This window comes from Rhinocladiella mackenziei, assembly GCF_000835555.1.
Source record: "Rhinocladiella mackenziei CBS 650.93 unplaced genomic scaffold supercont1.3, whole genome shotgun sequence".
In the NCBI taxonomy this organism is placed as follows: Eukaryota; Fungi; Ascomycota; class Eurotiomycetes; order Chaetothyriales; family Herpotrichiellaceae; genus Rhinocladiella; species Rhinocladiella mackenziei.
This window is the reverse complement of record NW_013550602.1, coordinates 2,170,196-2,191,614: the sequence shown is the minus strand read 5'-3', so window position 1 is coordinate 2,191,614 and position 21,419 is coordinate 2,170,196. Positions and strand designations below refer to the sequence as shown.

The 21,419-nt window shown below is 51.0% G+C and overlaps 8 protein-coding genes across 8 annotated transcripts; 4 read left to right on the top strand and 4 right to left on the bottom strand.

Moving 5' to 3' along the window:
- Nucleotides 1-81: 81 nt before the first annotated feature.
- Z518_04312 (uncharacterized protein) lies at nt 82-2,353 on the bottom strand (the record flags this gene model as incomplete). Its single annotated transcript, XM_013418018.1, has 2 exons — nt 82-122; nt 169-2,353. The coding sequence occupies 2 exons, from the start codon at nt 2,351-2,353 to the stop codon at nt 82-84; spliced, it is 2,226 nt and encodes a 741-aa protein (XP_013273472.1).
- A 1,234-nt stretch (nt 2,354-3,587) lies between these two features.
- Z518_04311 (uncharacterized protein) lies at nt 3,588-4,832 on the top strand (the record flags this gene model as incomplete). The annotated part of the gene is made up of 1 exon (XM_013418017.1): nt 3,588-4,832. The coding sequence occupies one exon, from the start codon at nt 3,588-3,590 to the stop codon at nt 4,830-4,832; it is 1,245 nt and encodes a 414-aa protein (XP_013273471.1).
- Nucleotides 4,833-5,909: 1,077 nt separating this feature from the next.
- Z518_04310 (uncharacterized protein) lies at nt 5,910-7,178 on the top strand (the record flags this gene model as incomplete). Its single annotated transcript, XM_013418016.1, has 1 exon — nt 5,910-7,178. One exon carries the CDS (start codon nt 5,910-5,912, stop codon nt 7,176-7,178), a length of 1,269 nt encoding a protein of 422 aa, XP_013273470.1.
- Nucleotides 7,179-8,104: 926 nt separating this feature from the next.
- Z518_04309 (uncharacterized protein) lies at nt 8,105-11,632 on the top strand (the record flags this gene model as incomplete). Its single annotated transcript, XM_013418015.1, has 1 exon — nt 8,105-11,632. One exon carries the CDS (start codon nt 8,105-8,107, stop codon nt 11,630-11,632), a length of 3,528 nt encoding a protein of 1,175 aa, XP_013273469.1.
- A 507-nt stretch (nt 11,633-12,139) lies between these two features.
- Nucleotides 12,140-16,219, bottom strand: Z518_04308 (xanthine dehydrogenase; the record flags this gene model as incomplete). The annotated part of the gene is made up of 1 exon (XM_013418014.1): nt 12,140-16,219. One exon carries the CDS (start codon nt 16,217-16,219, stop codon nt 12,140-12,142), a length of 4,080 nt encoding a protein of 1,359 aa, XP_013273468.1.
- Nucleotides 16,220-16,835: 616 nt separating this feature from the next.
- Z518_04307 (uncharacterized protein) lies at nt 16,836-17,806 on the bottom strand (the record flags this gene model as incomplete). The annotated part of the gene is made up of 2 exons (XM_013418013.1): nt 16,836-17,606; nt 17,660-17,806. 2 exons carry the CDS (start codon nt 17,804-17,806, stop codon nt 16,836-16,838), a joined length of 918 nt encoding a protein of 305 aa, XP_013273467.1.
- Nucleotides 17,807-18,072: 266 nt separating this feature from the next.
- Nucleotides 18,073-18,693, bottom strand: Z518_04306 (uncharacterized protein; the record flags this gene model as incomplete). The annotated part of the gene is made up of 1 exon (XM_013418012.1): nt 18,073-18,693. One exon carries the CDS (start codon nt 18,691-18,693, stop codon nt 18,073-18,075), a length of 621 nt encoding a protein of 206 aa, XP_013273466.1.
- A 922-nt stretch (nt 18,694-19,615) lies between these two features.
- On the top strand, nt 19,616-21,338 carry Z518_04305 (uncharacterized protein; the record flags this gene model as incomplete). Its single annotated transcript, XM_013418011.1, has 4 exons — nt 19,616-19,904; nt 19,958-20,818; nt 20,870-21,027; nt 21,081-21,338. 4 exons carry the CDS (start codon nt 19,616-19,618, stop codon nt 21,336-21,338), a joined length of 1,566 nt encoding a protein of 521 aa, XP_013273465.1.
- Between the last annotated feature and the right edge of the window lie 81 nt (nt 21,339-21,419).

The window sequence follows — 21,419 nt, the reverse complement described above, 5'->3', positions numbered from 1 at the left end:
CCATCACTTGCACTTCCAGCTCTTCCGCCTCCTTCCATCGACCTTGATTCCGATACGTCGATGCTAAGTTGGCCATGCTGGTCAGCGTCGAGCGATGTCCCGCTCCAAAGATTTCTTTCTGTCTTTTGAGAGCCTTTCGAAGGTATAACTCTGCGGCAGAGAAATTACCCTTCCAATTAAATGCCTCTCCAAGGTTGTTGTACGCCGTAAGGATCTGTTCTTCCGAAGTTTCCGGTGAACTCTCCCTCCACTTAACTACTGCAGTATGTGCCAGCACAGCTTCATCATACTTCCCATCCACAACGAAACAAAGACCCATCTTTTCGAGTAGTCGGTATCGTTCATGAAGATCTCGAACCCCACTATCGTCACAAAGTTGCTGTGCGTGTGGTAAATAGACTGTCCAGGTTTTCTTGTGCCTATGGTCTCGGGTCGGGAAGAGCTCTGCCACATGCGAAATGCTGACTTTCGTCCAATCAAAGAGGCAGCCATCCATTTTGAGCCAATTCCGAGCGGCTAGCCGCACGAGTCGATGGAGGTCGTAGTATTCCTCATCATCGGTCGCGTTATTGTTCTCTGCCAGTCTTCTCACAAACGAATATCCCGTTAGGACGGCGATCGCGTCGATGGTCTGCATCTCCGAGTTAGCGTCTGGTAGTAACGATCGTGGAATGTTCTTCTCGTGAAAGCACGCCATGACTGACAGGAACTCTGCCGCGTGCTGATGGTACTGGCGGATGTGATTGAAAGAGATCAGCCAAGTCGTGGCAACCGGATTTTTTGCATTAGAATATCGGGTCGGGTCGCCAAAGTCCTTACTTAAAAGTTGAATCACGTCTTCTTCAGACTGATCCAGGAGCTTAAGATATGTCTGCACAGGTCGTTGAGTCATGTTGATAAATGAAGCAGCCTGAATAATGGCAAGTGGGAGGTAAGCCAGCTTCTCTAGTAAGGTGGATATTGCAGGACCGTCGATAGCGAGCTCGGGTCTTTCTAGGGACTTCGTGAACATCTCGACACCTTCAGGTGGTGACATCTCCCGCAATTCAATCACCTCCTTTCCAGCGAGGAAACTTGCCACCTGTCGAGTGCGGGTGGTGACGATGATAGAGCCATGCGTCGTCTTCGGCAAGTACTCGACTAACGTAACTGCGCTCGACATTGGGCCCGTTGGCTTTCCCCATAATAACTCGTCGTCGGCATTGTCGAGTATCAGAAGCCATTTCTCCAAAGGTGATCGACTTAGTCTCTGCTTAAAGAGGCTCTTAATATCGGCTTTTTCATCTTCAATCCCGGGAATCCCGAGCCTTTTTCCAATTTCGAGCATACTCTTCTCAACTGTCAACTGCTCCACAGCCTCGATCCAGAAAATCGAATATTCGGGGTGCTTCGACCGAATCTGGTAGGCCAGCTCCAGTGCCAGACGACTTTTGCCCACACCTCCCAATCCAAGTATAGATACGATTCCCCAACTGGAAGGGTCGGAGATCTGCCGCTTGAGACGTTCCAATTCTTTTGTGCGGCCAACAAATCCCGATAGTCGCGCAAAGGGTACATGCCAAATCGGGCTCGTACCTTGGGCGTGCGACGACTTGTCCACGTCAACCCTGCCCCCTAATCGCTTATCGATCTCATCTTGGAGCCGAAGAAACGCATTGTCACCTTCACCATATATAAGAGGCATGAACACGTCAAATATACCTAGAAGGCAGTATGCCTGATCCTCGGGTCTCGTGGTGTTCCGTTTCACTCTCCATCGCATCCGCTCGCTGACGCTGAAATTGGACATAGCGACACCGCGGAGAGCCATTATCGGAATTCCGGTGATTTCGTGAATTTGCCGCTCGAGCGTGTGCTTGTCACCCAACCATTTCCCTTCTTGCGAAAAGAACTCGACTGATTTCGGCGCCAGCAGTTCTTGTAAAGTCCAGCCACGGGTGAACCATCTACTGTTCCGAAAATCCGACTCCCACGTCTCCTCGGTCGGGTGGTGTTTGTCGTTGATGCTTACCGACACGTCCGACAGGTACACATAACACTTTTTGGCACGACGGTACCAGCCAAACATCGAGGTAATGGCTTCGGCTAGTTCAGAGTGGCTCGCTTTGTCGATGCAGCATGTGTCCACCCAGAAATGCTGTAGACCATCCTTCCGAGCTTGTTCGCCACAGAACCGAATCTTATCGTAGCCGCTTTTATTCCCACCAGATCCATCTTTCAGGTCATCGAAAGTAACTTCGTCCTCCTCATTTCTCGCCCAAGTGTGCGAAAGTATCGCGTAGTCTGGGATGTCCTTGATCAAGTTCTTTGTTAGGATTAGCTCACTATGACTGTCAGCTTTTAATAAGCGCATCGTAGCGATTTCGATCTCTAGTGGCGGTGAAGCACAGGTGAGAGGTGGAGGAGAATAAAGGTTTCTTTGCTGGAAAGCCTGTGTCGAGATGCGGTGTCAGGTAAACTTCATGGCGGTAAGGGAGGCAATCGAGGGAGGCTATGTAAGGTAAGCCCGTGGAGAAGTGCTATCGCGGGTTCTTGGATAAGTTCTAGGTCGGCGAAAAGGAAGGTGAGGGCCCTCTGTGATTATGCAATAAAGATAGCGGGTGCAAGCACCGGCAATCGAGCCACGGCTGCAGTCGAGTAGAAGAACACGAAGCGTGCATAGTGAAGAGTGTTCGATCAGGCTGAAGTACAGCACAGCGATGCAAGCGGTCGCAGCGAGGCTGAATGTGAAAGTTCGACATTGGTTATCACGTGGCTAGAATGAGATCGTCTTGCCGCTCTTAGTGTACATTCGCAGGGACCCCTTGTGTAAAGCTATTGTCTGGTCAAGAGAATTGTATTGTATTGACAAATCGTCTCCTTAAACTATGATTCGTCCATTGGATGTATATGCACAGGAACGACGTACCCCGCTTTTCTTTAGGTTCTGAGTGAAAGAAAGTTGCAATGCATCTGCAAAGGGGGGAGCGGTTTCGGGAACCATTGTAACTACTGTACTTCGATCTACCTTAGACTATTTAAGGTTAGGAAAAAGATAAGTGTTAGGGTGCGTCGCCTAATAAGTATATCTACTAAAGAGTCTAGATCCCCACCATGAAATGGCAGGATTCAGTCTTTTTGGACGATCTCCAAGGGATCGAGGCTCTTTCCTAACAGTTTTCTCGTACGCAACGTAGACTGTAGGTCTCGACTAGCGTCATTAAACAAACGTAGAACTTGAACTTCATCCGTTCCTTCACGTCTTATGCTGTTCGTGATTGATCTCGCCTTCGACACCGACAATGTATACGCGAATCAAATTTACCGGAACAAGGTTATTCCGAACTAGCCAGTTCGTCACCACTCGAGGGCTCTTGTTCGTATCTAAGCCGGCGAGCTGGTTTGGCATATCTAAGGCATGAGCGAACACAGTGACTTGCCAATTCGACAGGATAGTGGCCAGAAACAAATAGGCGATTGAAGGCGTGAGAGATTCTCAGAGTTCTGGCTCACCTCGAATCTTCATGTCAGCATTCACATCTCCCAAATTTGTCCTCGATATACACCATGGAAATATGAATGGCATGGAAGCACTCTGGTATTAAGTGATGTCGACCGCCAAACGTACACCGTCCCGACCCACACATCATGCCAACAATAATGGTACTCGATTCATCAACTGCTGGCCATCTGCAGGTGTGCCAACATGGGCGGAGCTCTTACGAGCCTCACTTCCATTTGGAAGATATGAACTCGACCTGCACAAGCACCGCAGAGCACGTGATGTCAAAGTAATCCAGCCGGACCGGGGCGTGGCCGGTTTGAAAAACCGAAACTTGGACAAAGCAAATTCTATCATCGGCACATGGCCGGGTCATGCTGGCGCAATGGTCGAGGTGCCATCTCTACAGCAAGCGGAAGACAAGAGCCTATGGCTCCTTTTCGACCCAATTTTCTCGATGAGAGCGGGTCCATCACCGTACAGTGGCGTCACCAGGATGAAGAAGAGTCCATGCCAGGTTGACGATATACCTGGCTGCGACGCTGTGTTCATCTCGCACAACCACTACGACCATCTAGACTGGCCGACCATACAGGCTATATCCAAGAAGTTTCCAAACACGAAGTATTTCGTCCCACTGGGCAACAAGCATTGGATGTCTTCTTCAGGTCTACCAGATAAACAGATCTATGAACTGGACTGGTGGAATGATCGAGAACTCCGCTCATTGGATTTTGACCAACGGGCCAGCGACACCTCAGAAATGGAGTCTATCATGAAAATCACATGTGTCCCTGCCCAGCACAATTCTGGGAGAGGAATAATCGACCAGGGAAGTACGCTGTGGTGTGGGTGGGTAGCTGAGAGATTTCTCTGCTCCAGAGATGAGTCGGCCGAGTCCAAAGTTACGAGGAGAGGAGCCATATATCACGCCGGAGACACGGGATACAGAAGGATAACCAAATCCGAAGTCGTGTGTCCCGCTTTCAACGAGATCGGAGAGAGATTTGGCCCATTTGACCTATCATTCGTGCCGATATGGCGGGGAGGCAGTCTGGGGTTCATTTCCTATCTCGGGCTGCGCTTGTCGCATGATGACATTCCCTCGGCGTTTCATGGCTCTCCTACAGATGCAGTGGCCATACATCGGGATGTGAAGTCGAAGAACACGGTCGGCATACACTTTGGGACGTTTATCGGGTCAGAGAATGAATCACACGAAGCGGTGATTGAGTTCGGTCAAGCGTGCGATCTTCAGGGTGTTGGAAGCCTGAACGATGAAAAGAAGAATGAGAAGGGTCGCGCCGGTACGCTTGATATTGGGGAGAGCCTCGCTATCGAGATCGTGTAAGATTTTTGCTTGTGGAGAGCTGCAAAACGGCACGCAATCTCCAAAGCGTAGCCGGGATCATCTTTCAATGCGTGGTGACGAAACAAGGGGAGTCATTTTCCACCATGCCACAATCCTCCAGTATCACCGAACTGCGATTTCAATAAGAGACTCTTAGCACACTGTCATTGCTCATCCAGCAAATGACGGTGACACGATAAAATGGTTTGCGGACATGTAAAAACAGCTCAACTTATACCCCGTGGCAGGAAGTTGCGGTCACCTTTATGCAGCAGGCCGCTGGATTGAAAATTTCAAGTACTGGAAAGATCGGCTGGTTTCCGAGCCCCAAACGTTGAAGGGACGATAGGCGACGTGTTCAATGGTCATGTTCTGGATAGCGGTGCTGGTACTTCTTCTCACAGTTCTTTTCGGTGTCATACAGTCAATTGCGAGAATCGTGCAGGCGTGGGCGTCTGCAAAGTCTTCGAATACAAAGGCATAGGGTCCTATAGGTGTCTGGTCACTAATCATCACGGCTTAATTTGCTGGTCTTGGCGACAGGAGGAGAGAAAACAGGTTCTGAGCACTTAGATCGTTTCCTTTCATCTACCACCACAGTTTCTTTATCCACTACGACAGTCAATGCCATGATGTTCAGAATAGAAGACATGTTTTCACGATCCAGCTCGGCCGAAAGTAATGCCCAGATCATCTGTCTGCCTTCATCGAAACCAGAAGCGCTCGCGTATGACAGCGGGCAATGAGTGGGCACGAAAACTAGGCAACACTTCGGGTGCTTCTAAAACCCGAAACTCAGTGCGGATTTCCTTACGATGGGACCGGGCTAGATAGTTGTCCGAGCACACGACGATGTCCGGCTCCCGTCCATAGTACAAACATACGTTGGCGAGGGCTCGAGACTTTCGTGCATATAAGTAGGTTAGGACCACCTCCCGCAAGTCACTGCTCTTTCGTTGGAATACAGAGTTCAAAAACCACACTTGAACTATAGCATGAAACCTCCGAGCTGAACACAGACCGCTGCATATAAGACCAACCGCTCGCGGCATTGCCATTGCATCAACTATACCCAACATGTCTCCATATCAGCCAAGAATCGCCATTGTTGGCGGAGGACCTTCTGGACTGACAGTTGGGCTTCTCCTTCACAAGCGCAACATCCCCTTCACCATCTTCGAACTACGCTCAAAGCCCATGGATGAAGAACTCGCAAAACCGGTCGGAATGCTTGACATGCACGAAGAGTCTGGGCTTGCGGCTCTGAAGGAGTGCAACTTACTGGACGAGTTCAAGTCGCACACGAGTGTTTGTAGCGAGTTCCAGATTATCGCCAACAAGGAAGGGAATATCATTTACACGGACGATGGCGGGCTCGAGTCTCGCCCTGAAATCTCTCGCAATTCGCTCACCAAGCTTCTGCTCGATCAACTCCCGGCTGACGCCGTCAAGTGGGAGCACAAACTCACGTCTTCTAGCTGCTCTATTACAGTATCCGGCAGCATGGAGATCCAGCTCGACTTCGGAATCCACGGGAGGCATACATTCGATCTAGTGGTCGGTGCAGATGGCACATGGTCTCGCGTGCGCAATCTGTTGACAGACACGAAGCCCCAGTACGCCGGATTTCAATACCTCATGTTAGCTATTCGGCAAGTGACGAAAAGATATCCCAAGATTGCCGAATATGTCGGTACTGGAAGCTTCACGTCGCTGGCGAATAGACACGGTATCATGTGCCAGCGTGCCCTGCAAGACTCGGCTCTAATTTACGCTTTCCTCTCAACACCCGACGAGCATTTTGGAACAACCTCGGGCATCACCAATGGAACACCGGCAGAGGCCAAGGAAAAATTGCTGAACGATAATGCCCTCTTCGGGCAATTTGGTCCGAGACTGAAGGAGTTGGTGCAAACGGCGTGTGATGAGGAAACGAATGACGGCCCGGACAGCAAGCTGGTAGTTAGATCCCTATACACGCTGCCTGCCGGCCATACTTGGGAGTACAAGCCGGGCGTGACACTTATTGGCGATGCGTCACACGTGATGTTGCCCTTTGCTGGTGAAGGTGTGAATGTGGCCATGTGGGACGCTCTCGATGTGTCACGCGCTATCATCAAGTCTTATGAAGCTCGGCCGCAGGATGCCGCTTCCTTCCAGGATGTCCTGGAACCCTTGATCAAGGAGTTTGAGGTGAGAATGGCAGATCGAGCGAAGGAAAAGGCAGAGGAGGCCTATAAGAATAGCCAGCTTATGCTTGGCAGTGAAGATGGCGCAACGGCTATGGCTGAATGGATGAGAGCAGCAATACAGCAAGCAGAGACGGCGAAAGTCTCAAACGATTGATATGCTGAGCGGAGCAGGGTGTTGTATCGATACGTTGTGTGGGATCAAATATGGAACACGATAAGTTGGGTCGTGACTATATTTGCCTCTCTTCGTACGCACGGAAATGGATCAAAAAGGGCCCATGATTCGATATAGACGTCAAGTAATAGCTGTATCGACAAATAAATCTCGTCTCATTTCGAAAGTTCGTCCGATTCTGCTCAAAAATTCGGGGCAGAGACTTTCAGTCACATGAAATTCGGCAAAATTGCGATTGGACACTTTAGCCAGTTTGATGACACTGCATGGGCGTTGTAGCTGAAGGGCAAATCCAACCTGGGCTACAATTTTCTTGAGGTGCTTGCTTTTCGAGGAGATGCTATTGGGTCCCTCCTTTGATTGGTAAAATATGTATTTGAAGTTCAACCGGATGTTCATTCTTCCAGTAGACAGGATGCATTTGATGGCTTGGGCTTGACCCCCCATCCTGGGCAGCACAGAAATTGATTTAGTCTGACGTAGAATTTAGGACAGTGATCGCGGTTATGCGAGAGCATTTCATTTGCCTGACAAATATAGCAATTGACTTCAAACATCCTCTTCCCTTTGACATTATTGCCCTCTCCGATTCAATTCATCCTTGACTCTCACCCATTTCATCTAATTTTGTTTCCGTCATGTCTTATCCATGCCCTTCCTTCGGTGAAGGTGCAGATGATGAAACCTTTGAAACTGATGAGTTTTACCTCGGGCCTTCCACCATTAGCAGCCACACCTCAACAGACGAATCTTCTTGTTCTGCAAGCCCAACTCATTCATCCTTTCCATTCGAACTCACAACTGACTTTAACTAGCCTCCCCGACTAAATCTGACACGAATTTCCCAAAGTTCGGCAAAACCCGACTTAAGTGTTGCGCCAGACGAACTGACTCACCAGTCACCCATGGATTCAACAGATGGTTACTTAGCCTTTGGGACAATTCGACTCGCCCGCATCTCTCAAGATGGATCCAATGATCAATGGCGTATGGTCGGCTCGGATGCCAACGACAGAGAACATGCTCATCCGTGCCCAGCCCTTTGCTTGGGTGAACAAAGACAATGGCTCAAAACCCAGCGGCTTCCTCATACCAGCGATAACCATGCTTCCTTAAGAGTGTACGCTTTACCCGAAGATGTCAGCCGAAGTAGCAGAGGATCAGTCAAGGATTTTAGGAAAGTCCTTAAATTCCTCGCCGATTTCATTGATACTACATCTGACGCATGGGACGGTCGTCACGACCCGAGGACCCCGATTCGAACGTACAGGGAACCAATGTCATCTCAAGAAGAATCTCTCTTTTACATCTTCAATACTCTTCAATCCCCGGATCCTTCGATAGACAACGCCGGAAGCTGCGTCGACAGCCAGCAGTCCATGGCGGATATCTTCCGAGACAGTATACATGGCCTGAAGACAACCCTGTACCCCTACCAAAAGCGCTCGGTTGCTGCTATGCTTCGGAAAGAGGCTAATCCGGCAAAGTCCATTGACCCAAGAAAGCCCCGATTCCAGGACCTCAATGGCACCGAGTTCTATTTCGATATCCACGAAGGCGCCCTTCTCCTCAACCCGTACTTGTACAGCGAACCTCGAGGTGGCATTCTAGCGGAAACGATGGGCTACGGGAAGACTCTCATATGCATCGCCCTGATTCTGGCCACTCGTGGACACTATCCCAAAGTCCCCGAAGGCAGACTCAACATCCTTGACAAGCAGGTAAATGAGCGAACACCCAGCCTCCTGGAACTGGCCGCCAAGACAATCAAACAGGCAGGGATTCCTTGGAAATCCGAGTTTGCCCATCTTGAAAAGGCGGGATACCACTTCGAACATTGCACGGAAACTCTCGACAAGTATGAAGCGAAGTTCGCCGAACCCATTTTCCATCCTATGACGCCAAATCGTCTTGGCAAGAAACGAGAAGATTGCAGAATTCTTCGTTTGTGTTACGCGACCTTGCTCATTGTCCCTCCCAATCTTCTCGTGCAATGGCAACATGAAATGGAGAAGCACACCGAACAGGACGCTCTCGACATTCTTGTCCTAGATTCTTCGACTAAAGAAATTCCCGACTACAAAACACTGATGAGGTACGATGTAGTCCTGATCACAAAAGCCCGTTTTGAGCAGGAATACCGAGATGATGATTTCAATCAAGGTAGACGCCTGGGCCAGGAGAGATTCCGCTCTCAGTTGACTGAGCTGCGCTGGTTACGAGTAATCTGTGATGAAGGGCATGGATTTGCAGGCTCAAGCTACCGCACCAATGCTATGGCTATGTTGGACAAAATGTCAATTGAGAGGCGTTGGGTCGTCTCGGGAACACCGTCTCATTCCCTTCATGGCGTCGAGGTGAGTCTTGCGCTGAATGAGTCCCAACACGATATGGGCGAGTCCCGAACGGGCTCGATTCAGACCGCGTTGGAGCGCAGAAAGATCAAGGATACGACAAGAGAAGAAGTGAAAGACATGGAACGTCTACGTGTCATGGTGGTGAAGTTCCTCAAATTGCAGCCCTGGGCCAACCAGAAAGGCTCTGATTATGCAGATTGGAAAAAATATCTCGCTCCTTTTGATGCGGAGCGGAAGAGACGATTCGCACCTGCCTTGAGAGTCATTTTGCAGTCTCTAATCGTTCGACACCGCATTGAGGACATCGACAAAGATTTGTATCTCCCTCCACTGTACAACACCACCGTCTACCTGGAACCAAGCTATTACGACAAGCTTAGTATGAACTTGTTCAGACTGGTGCTTACGTCCAATGCCGTCACCTCCGAGCGGATCGATGAAGACTATATGTTTCACCCCAAAAACCGCAAATTCCTGAACGACTTGATCAACAACCTGCGACATTCGAGTTTCCACTGGGTCGGATTTACGGAGCACGACGTGACAGAGACTTTGCGCGTAAGCAATACCTATCTTGACAATAACATCGATAGAATCTCCGATGAGGACGGCGCGCTGCTCACTGAGGCCATCATGAACGGTCAACGCGCTTTGAACGATCCCGGTTGGCGGGCTTTTTCCTTTTTCCACGAAATAGGTGTGTATATCCAGGACTTCCCAGAACACGCCGCCCAAGCTTGGGCCCTCCATGGGGAAGATTCAACTCCACTGCTCCTTGGAACTGTGCAGGCGCGAGAGGCTCAACAATTTGTGTTGAAGCGCGTGGACACTGACGACCCTGGCGCCGGCTTGACTGGCGCCGGGCTACGAGCTATGCTTGCTGCGAGAGAGCGGGCAACAGAGGAGCAAAAGACGAGGAACAAAACCCTTTCCAACAACAACGGAAAATCCCCCACGGTTGGCGCGGTAGAGGAACCCAAAGTCAAGAATCAATCGACCTCTTCCTCTTCGCTTTCTTCACCTCCGACCATTCGACCTCCGACGAAATCTGCCACTGCTCTCAACTCCCTGCCTTCGACCCCGAAGCGATCTCTACGAACATCCAACGCGACACTCCCACCATCTCTCATGAAAACCCGAATCCTCGGCTTCACCTCCGCAAAGCTAAACTACCTCTGCTCGCGCATCCTCTCCCTCCACACGTCGGAAAGGATCATCATCTTCTACGACTCGAACAACATCGCCTTCTGGATCGCCGAAGCGCTCGAGCTCCTCTCGATAAAATTTCTGATCTACACCAATACCCTCTCCGTCAACCGCCGCGCCGCGTACCTCGCAACCTTCAATAACGCCCACACCTTTCGCGTGTTACTTATGGACCTAAAACAAGCATCGCACGGCCTCCATGTCGCCAGCGCTTCCCGCGTCTTCATCGTCTCCCCCATCTGGCAGCCCAGCGTCGAGTCGCAGGCCATCAAGCGCGCACATCGCATCGGGCAGACGCGGCCTGTCTATGTGGAAACGTTGGTCTTGAGAGGGACGCTCGAGGAGAAAATCCTCAAGCGGAGAAAACAAATGAGCAATGCTGAGCATGTCAAGGCGGAGAAGTCATTGTTGGATGATGGGACGATGAACGGGATTATTCGTGGTGAAGGGTTCTTAAAGATCGCGGAAGGGGAAGAGAAGGCGTTGAATCATGGGAGGAAGTTGTTGGATGTGCCTGTGCCGTTGTTTGAGAGGAGAGACCAGGGGCCAGGTCGCGGGGGAGGTGATGCCGAGAGTGAAGAGAGTGATTTGATACTTGGTCTCGAGGATGAGGACAAACATGCTGCGAAGAAGAGGAAGAAGGACAACAACGGAGGAAAGGGGAGAGCGAAGGCCGTTGCATTCGCTGAGAACGAAGCTGTTATGATTCCGTCTCCCTTTACTTCCTCGATACCGCCCATATCAACACTGGACACTGAAGAGAAAGGCCAAGAACCTGAGAATCCGACTCCAGGTTCCAAGTCCAAGCCGAAGAAAAGCGTGAGGATTACCGCTGAAGTCCCGGGATCGGAGCTTACGATTCTTGATTGATGAGTCGGTTGGGGCGGATATGTCGTGCTCCTCACTGACCATGACGGAATGAAGCTACGAAACTAGAGCTGATGAGCTATGATTCTACGAGATCTGCGTGCGTGTGGGCTGTGTCTCTCAGTGTCGATCGTCCAAATAGATAGACTCTACTTTGTAGCTTCCAGAGAAAGAAGGAATCGCTTGCATAAATTCAAACGCGGGAAGAACCATGATACAATGATTGATCAGAAAGCGAACGAATAGCTACCTAGCGATGTAAAAGGGATATCATTACAAAGCCGCAAATTTGTAAAGACAGCTCACTCAGCTTGTTACAAAGTCTCTACGACTAGGCCAAGTGAAGGACATATGTATAACGCCATTGTCATCTTTTTCGACTCCTACCCCATCAACTCCTACCGAGACAGGCAGGGGTACACCCTGAGGGTACTTGTTATTCGTAACCTTCGGCTCAACAATCATCTCGATCCAGCAATAGATCGGCGCGCTCATCCACGTCACACTGGTTTAAATAGAGATGAAGAAACTCTTCTCACCCTCCCTCGGCTCCACGACGCAGCGCTTGAGAATCGGATCTGCGCAAGAGATCCTAATTCTCTCCGGCGTCGCAGGGCTACGTAGACTCAAGACACTCTCCTCGCCGTACTGGGTACGAGCGGCTTTTAGAGCGTCGCGGATGGCGAAGAAAACGGCGCTGCCCATGAACAGAGGAGGCTCGCCGACGCCACGACTGCGTTGGATTGTGCGCAGGTTCTTCCACTCGACATCCTTGAGCAGCGAGACATTCATGACTTGAGGGATGTCGCGGAAACCAGGGATCTTATATGCGCCGGGCCCCCGGGTGAAGATCTGTCCGGACGCCCGGTGCCAGAGGGACTCTTCGGTGGTGAAGAGGCCTTGACCTTGGACGTAGGCGCCTTCGATCTGGCCGTAGTCGATGGCCGGGTTGATGCTGCGGCCCACGTCCATTTTGATGTCGGAGCGCAGACATGTCCAGTCGCCGGTTAATGTGTCGACGAGGACTTCGGATGCAGTCACGCCTTGCGTGAAGTAGAAGAACATCTTGCCGGTGTTCTCCTGGCTTGGGTCCGAAGGGTTAGGGCCCCAGACATAGCCGATCTCGGGCGTGCGGTAGAAGCCGTTGGCGCTGAGGTTGACGCGGTCGAAGTACGCGGCGTGTGCGAGCTGTTTCATGGTCGCGTTGGGACCGAGTTTTTCGCGGTACGGAGCCAGACGCTCATTGATTTGTGCACAGGCGTTGTAGGCTGCGTAACCATTTAGGTCTGAAGAGGCAGACGCGGCGGTACTGGAAGAGTTGGCGACGGTGTTCGTTGCCGTTTCGGAGATGTGAACGTCTGACAGAGGCACTTGGAGGGCTTCAGCGACAATCATGCAGATCTTGGTGTGAAGACCCTGACCCATTTCAGTACCACCATGAGCGACGAGAACAGAGCCGTCGTGATAGATATGAACGAGCGCGCCGGCCTGGTTGAGGAAGAGGGCCGTGAAAGAGATGCCAAATTTCGTGGGAATGAGAGCTAAACCTTTCTTCTGCCACTTGTGTGTGGCGTTGAATTCGTCAACGGCTTTGCGTCGAGCCTCGTATTCCGATGAATCTTTGATTTGTTGATACATGAGCGGGACATGCCAGTCTTCGAGTGCCTGGTTGAAGTGCGTTTCTTCACCGTCTTTGTAGAAGTTGATTTCACGAAGTTTTTCAACAGGGATTTTCAGGTGATCCGCAATCTCTTCCATATAGGTTTCCGCAATGAACATGCCTTGGGGACCGCCAAACCCGCGGAAAGCGCTGTTGGAAACGGTATTGGTTTTGCAAATGCGGCCATCGACATCCACATTAGGAATATGGTAACAGCCGTCAACGTGAGAAAGCGCCCGGTCGACGACGGCCGCAGAAAGGTCTTGTGACCAGCCTCCGTTGTTAAAGATATTGGCCTTGAGGGCCTTGATCTGGCCGTCCTTATTCACGCCCACTTTCCAGACACCCAGGAATGGATGCCTTTGACCAGAGGTCATGATATCTTCGTCTCGGTTCAGCATACATCTGACCGGCCGTTTGACTTTGTGTGCAGCGACGGCGCAGATCGTCGAGAGTTGGATGGATCGAGTTTCTTTTCCACCAAATCCGCCACCAAGACGCTTGACTTTTGACACGATCTTGTTGGACTGAACACCTAACGCCTTCGCAATATATGCTTGTGTCTCGGTGGGGTTTTGTGTACTGCTCCAGATTTCCATTTCACCATCTTCTGGCTTGGGGATGGCGAGGGAAGCCTGTGTTTCTAGGTAGAAATGCTCCTGGCCGCCCATCCTGGCCGTTCCTTCAAAGACGTAATCACAATCTTTGAAAGCCTGCTCAACGTCGCCTTTACGGATATACCGGTAGTGTTCGAAGAAGCTCTGCTTTTCAATCGCTTCCTCAATAGTATAGATGGCTGGCAACTCCTCATATTGGACCAGAACTGCGCGAGCTCCTGCGGCAGCTTGCTGGGCCGTGTTTGCTAGGATCATACCAATCGGTTGACCGGCGGTGAAAACCTCGTCCTCGGCAAAAAAGACCTCATCACAAACCGGGGCACCCCACCAGTTGGCCGTGGGATTGACAACATCATTCTTATCAATCCAAGCAACGACACCGGGAAGATCTAAAGCTGGGCTGGCATCAACGCTGATCAACTTGGCATGTGCTTTGGTTGACAACACAAGGCAGCCAATAAGCTCATTCTTCTGTGTTGGGATGTCGTCCGTATACTGGGCTTCGCCGGTACATTGCTTCAGGGCAGCAAGATGAGGATTAGCTTTTCCGAGAACCTTCTGTGAATAGGCAATAGATGCATCGTGGTCCTTTTGACCCATGGAGATTTGTCTTTCAATCTCTTCGACAACTTCTTTGTCGGCTTCTTTGCTGACCTCCTCAATGTTGGTAAGAACATCCTGATAGAAACGATAAAAGAATCCTAAGGCCAAGGATTTCCGATACGTCGCCATACCACCTGGAACACCGAAGGGGAGACTGAAGTCTTTTTCTAGGGCATTCATGACGCCTTCTAGGGTTTGAGGGTCAGCGAGGTTCTTTCCGACGATATACTCGGACGCATTCTTTGCTTGCATGGTGATGGGGGCCATGCCTCCGTATACCAGGTTTGCATTTTCGACCCTGTAGGAGTCATCAAGCGCAACACGCAAGCAGGCATTGACGATGGCAATGTCGTCATCTTTTCTCTTTGACTGCTTGTAGCTTCTGATATATTCTCCTTTCTCGGCGGCGATGGGAATTCTCATAGCAGCTATAACAGCATCCTCTGGCAGGGCGGTCACCCGGTAGCTCTTGAAGAAGCTGGACATAGGAATTTCCGCCGTCTTTTTCAGGGACTTGGCAATCATTGTAGAGTTGGTGGCGACGAAAACTGGATTGAGGTCAGAAATAGGCGAAGCGGTCGCCAAATTGCCCGCTGGAGTGCCGACATTCCGAATTTGTCGGCCCGCGAAGTACCTGATTGCTTTTCTAATTGCTTTGAAGGGTTGAGATCTGCTAGGCCCATAGTGCTCGACGGCCTCGTCACAAATGTTCTCAAGATCGGTCAGCGCCACGTTACCACCAACCTCGAGATAGTCGTCGTGGAAGGAATACTGCCGAAGTTCTGCTATGTCACCAACGTACACCGAAGTCGAGTATTGCATGGCCTTGAACTTGACCTCAATTTGAGTCTCGGTACTGCCACCAATTAACTTGGCTGCAGGGTACGCATTCTTGATCTCGAGTAATTGCTGGAGCGTGACTGGTCGGTACCACTTCTTCCTCTTGTTGCCGAAGGCCAGCGGTATGAATTGATGCTTTCTGAGGGTAGGCGGATATATCAACTCTGTTGATTTGTCGTAATGGATGAAAGAGGGTGGGGTGAATTTCTTCTCGGCCCCCTCGTCCACGCCATTTGAAGCGCCATTACATGAGCCTCCGTTTTCCATGCAACATCCAGAGCCGCCATTCGCGATAGATTTGCCACACTTCTTGTTGAAACTTTGTGCTGCATCGAGAATGGGCCGGTAACCAGTGCAACGACACAAGTTACCATCGAATGCCTCTTCAACCTCGGCTTCGGTTGCTTCTGGGCCATGGTTTCGTAGGAGCGCATACAAACTCATGACAATTCCCGGTGTGCAAAAGCCGCACTGGCTACCACTCGCCATGGCAATTCGCTGTTGTGCGGGATGCGGACTCTTTGAATTACCAATACCCTCGATCGTGATGACATGTTTTCCGTCGACACTGACCAAAGGGGCCAAGCAAGCATTGACTGACGCATGGTACACCTTGCCCGTAGTGGGATTCAATTGTGATACGACCACGGTGCATGCACCGCATCCACCTTCGGCACAGCCAAGTTTTGTTCCTGTAAGCCCAATGCCTCGGAGGTACTCCAAAAGTGTAATTTCGGGGTCAACAGCATCGAGCTCGACTTTGGTGCCATTAAGGTAGAAACGAATCGTGTCGTCGTAGCTTTGGGTCAATGAGGAGAGAGAGACGACTTCCTCGGCCGTCGCTGCTGGCTCGAGCACGCCAGGAGCCATTTTGACGGAATGAGGTTTCGCGGGTTTGGAGGAGAAAATCAGAGGAGGGGCGAAGGATCTATCCAATTTAGCATTCCCAGAGCTGCTTTTGTGACATGAGCCGGACGAAAGCAACCAGGCATCAGGAAGGATGCTCGTACAGAGACTGGAGTGGAGCTGAGGGGGGAAGACAGAAAAGACATGGACGACCTTATCGGCGATTACCTGAGAGCTCACCCATCATAGGAAAAGCAATTGTTCACGACCTTGATAGGGGCCCGGACGACTGATGGTGAGAACGCACGAATCAGAGAGGGGACCATTACGGCAGCCCAATGAAAACTGGGTGGCTGAAGATGACTTTTGCTGTGGGTGGCTTCAAGCGAATAATAAGCGAGTCGAACACAAAACCCCTTCTACCCTGGAGGGAAGCTCACCAGTAGGCTTTGGCGTCGCCCATCTCCATCCCGCCATACAATATCAGCCACGTGATGTCGGAGGTGCCCGAGTACGGGGACTCTCCGGTACGGCGAAGCCGCATCGTACGAAACCGATGAGAGCCGTTCTCGACCACAATACTTCCCAGTGTCTTTTTTACCTAAGGAGGTTTTCTATCCCTAAAAACACCAACTTCATATCAACTTGGAGGCAATAAGGGCAGCAGGCCGCGTGTCATCCAAACGATGTTCACCTCCGCTACATTGTAGAAGGACCATGGCACCCGAAAACCACCCCATTCGCCTCCTAATTGCATGCAGAGGTAGGTGAGCATTTGCTCTGTCCAATTACCCGAGACAATCAGTGATTCGCGAATCAACTGCAGAGCAATCATGCAGCTTGGGGTGGCCATCGGACTTCCGAACGTGAGGCATTGCAAAATGTGGTGGTTGAATAATTGTCTCCTAGAAGCAGTTGGCACGTCTTCCGGAAATAATATCTGCATAACCACGGTTCCCGTTCCACGTCCAAGACTCCACTCTTCTTCTGTGGGGTCCAGGATGTCCGAGTCGACCATGTCAACATCATTAAAGATGAAATAATCTGCGTCTTCCATGGCACGCCAGACCGCCTGTCTATGACGCTCAACCAAGTTGTGGCGATGACTGACAATGTATGGTCGGTTAGGGATTTGTGATGGACGTATGGTATCTCGATCGATCGGATCGATAATCCTAGCTTTTCCACACTCGTAGAGCCAGTGGCGTTGGATGTCGTCGTAGAGATGTTGCTTTTTGCAGTAGCGAACAAAGCTGTCGGTTCCACACGCGGGACAAATAACCACAGCCGGATCCCAGCAACTGGTCATGGTGCGGCAATCCGGTTTCTGGCATCTCAAGCGTGGATCTAGGCTGTCGAATTTGAACTCTGCAATAGGTGTTGCCGGGTCGGGATCGCTCGATGTTGGAGGCTGCGAGCTTGGTAGTAGACGCCATGAACTGAAATCAATATGAAAGAACCTACGTCACCAGTGCCTGAGTCTCCAGGATGAACATCCTTTTCGTGGGTTGGACAATCCTCTAGAACACCATCACATAGCACGTCTGCTCCTTTTTTGCCTGCTCCGTCGTTTGCGCTGAGGGCGTCATCTTTTTGTCGCTGTTCTTCCATATCGGGCCGCGCATGTGTTTGTATACCGATGACGTGAGTGAGGAGGAAATGACAAAGTAATGGTCCGATCGGAACCTGCCGAAATCTGTGAGGCGCCACCATTCACAACTATCTCTGTCACTTCCGACGAGTCTGCCCTGGTTGTCTGTATGTCATAAGAAGGATTTGTAAGTAGTAAAGAGCTTTTTCCATGAGCAGGGGTGGCTGGAGCCGCATCATGAGAGATTAGAACCCGGCTAGCAGAGTCGGATTTACTCTTCTTACCTTCACCCTCCTCTTTCTCTTCTTTGCTTTCTTTCCTGATCATCCTCAAGGCCGGTGACACTATCGTGAGGCTTATTTTGGCGCCTCTGAGAGGAGGATACTGTTGATGTCGGGTCATCTTTGGTGAGAGACAGCTCAACAGACGCGGACGGCTCGTCTTTTACCCTGGACTTGCTGTAGAATTCTCCACGCTTGATGGTCTTCATCCCCAAAACATCTTCTGCTTGGTTTGCTGGATTCTCCATGCATAGTCTTACCTCCGAGGACATCCTTTTTGCTACCTTCGAAATGACCAATACGTCTGGCACAGGCCGTTCCACTTCAACTCGTCTTTGGAATCCAGCGTCAAACACATAGAGGCAGAATCGGACCAAACCAGTGGCCTCCAATATCAACTCGCCGATGACAACCACGAAATTGGCGAGATACCTCACGAACTCAAGGTTGTTGCCTTTGTTGTCCTTGGGTAGTTCTAGGCCAATATTGCACCCGCCGCACCCAGAATTGTTTCTGGTAGTCTTCTTGGAGCGAAGACAGGTCGCTGTTCTGCTTGGCCCAGTCAAGTCCATGAATGTCTTGTATCCTAAATGCCAAGTCTTCTCTTCTGAACGAGTTTTGGCCATCAAAGACCGACAAGAGTCGTAGTACCACGACTCCTGATAATATCAACAGATAGCAAACACTCCTTCGGCATGTCGATCGCCAAAATTGCCAATCAACACTCTTGCTTCTCGTTCCACGATGCCCCTGTGTACTGAATAAGAGTGGCCTTCTGTACTGTCTTCCGAGAGCCACGAAAACGTCGAATCAGTCATGGAACGAGAATTATGCGACACACGCGCAAACTTGGTTCACTTTTATTGATCAGCTTCGCGCCGCCGGTCCTCGGTCCGGAGTTGATAGTTCAGGGCTAAAAACTGGTCAACACAAGCTAGTCATGAATATGGGATGGTATCCTTACAGAGGAGCCATTGTTGAAGCGGCAACGTGGTCCCAGATTATATGATTGTGTCTGCTCCGCAAGTAGAGAGCAAGTCTTTGGGATGTTCAACCAAATGAGGCATGACAACCTATTTGCGAGCAGATATCTCTCTGATGAAAAAGGTTGGATTGGCGCCAACACTAATGCACACAAAACCTATGCAAAACCAACCGCGTCAGGAAAGGACTTTGCGTTACATGGATCGTGAAGGAATGACATTGTACAGCTTCAAGCACGTTGTGAAAGCAGCCATCGCAATCATGAGGCTGCGGTATACAGGCCCTCGAGTGTTACGAGAACAGAGGATGGGAGTGGAAAAAGGAGGCCTGGCCTTGCGGAAGCATGGATGGCTCTAGTCGTAATGGGGTTTAGTATGAATATCACCTGACCTGGTCACGTGCGCTGCAGTAGAATTGACCACGAGCACCTACTCCCCACCGGCAATAGGCTGATCCTCATTTCCCATTGCTCTGAGGGCCTTTTTTTTTTTTTTCCGGATCCCAATTTTTGTCTTTGACACCGGCTACGAGCCTCACTATCCTCTTTGTACATTTCACCTCACCATGGCGGATCTCAGCAACATTCTGGCCGCCCTCGCCGCGCAAAAACAAGGGGGCGCGCCCTCACAAGCTCCTCCTCCGCCTGTGCCTGGCGCGCCATTTCCTCCGCCTCAGTATGCCACCCCGCCAGGCACTGCGACAGCTTACGGACTGCCCCAGCCTATCAACACCGGAAGTGTAGATCTCGCTGGCATCAAACCTGTTAGCTCTGGCTCGGTTAGCATTGCGGATGCAATTTCGAAAGCTCGAGGCATCGCGGCCGAGAAGGGTCTGTCCTATGATCCAAACAGACGTAAGGGCCGCCTTTTCCATTTTTCGGTGTCGAAGTTAACCCAGATCAACCAGTTCCCATGAGCTCAGATCCACGTGCCGGCAGCAGAGGATATCGCCGCTCAAGATCACCCTCCCGCTCCCCGCCGCGCTCCAGCCGAGATGGTTTCCGCAATTCGTACAACCCTTACCGAGATGAAAGACGGGGCAATGACCGTGGACACAACCGGGACCGTTCTTTTTCACCAAGAGGCGGTCTCTACTCTCCTACAAGATACCGGGACGATCGATCGCCAGGTCGTGATCGAGGTGCGGAGGGGGACTCGGAAATCCTTCCTCTTGATAAAGGGCTCGTTGGCTTAATTATTGGACGTTCTGGAGAGAATCTTCGACGAGTCGAGAATACCACCGGGGCTCGGGTTCAATTTATGGACGGCCCCGAGGTCGCCGGCACCCAGAGACATTGCCGGATTTCTGGGAGTCGATCGGCACGATCGGCCGCCAAAGCCGAGATATTCAAGATCATTGAAGACAACGAGATGGCCAAAAAGGGAGCTGACAAATCCAGGAGCCAAAGCAAAAGCTCCGCGGTCATGACCAAAGAGGGGGACAGTCTACAAATGATGGTCCCTGACCGAACCGTGGGCTTAATCATTGGGAGAGGGGGTGAAACAATTCGTGACCTCCAAGATCGAAGTGGCTGCCACGTCAATATCGTGGGGGAGAACAAAAGCGTGAATGGAATGCGACCGGTGAACCTGATTGGCAGTGCATCTGCTCAACAGCACGCAAGAGATCTGATTCTAGAAATTGTGGAGAGCGACCAGAAAGGGATCAGTATCAAAGACCTTCACCGTGAGCGAGAAGACTCCCACAACAAACTCAACGACAGCATTGTTGTGCCTGGAGAGGCAGTGGGGATGATCATCGGAAAAGGTGTGTTGGGCGATGTGCATTCACCAAGACGCTGACTAACGTGCATCCTAGGGGGCGAGTCCATACGTGAAATGCAGAACCAGACAGGATGCAAGATCAATGTCTCGCCCGCCACCGGAAGGGACATCGAACGTGAAATCGGATTGATTGGCAGCAGGTACGCCATTGATGCTGCCAAACGTGCTATCATGGAGAAAGTTGACACTGTAGTAAGTGGCCCAAAGATCCATTTGGTTGTCTTCAGATTGCTCACTGCATCTAGCGTGCTCGAACGCAAGCTCGTGAATCTCGCGACGATTATGCAGACCGATACCCAGGACCACCGCCGAGCTACGCCCCCGCTCTAAGTGGAATTTCTCCCGCTCAACCGGCGGCACCACCGGCAGCCGCTGGAGCAGCCGCTGGGGCCGCCGACCCCTACGCGGCCTATGGCGGCTACCAGAACTATCTTCAAATGTGGTACGCAGCCATGGCGGCGCAGCAACAACAAGGCGGCCAAGGTCAAGGTGAGCAACGATAAGGCGCGTCGAGTTGACAGTGACCTGGCTTCGTGATTGTATGCCTCTGTTGGATGACCTCTACCAACTCGACGACTCCAATT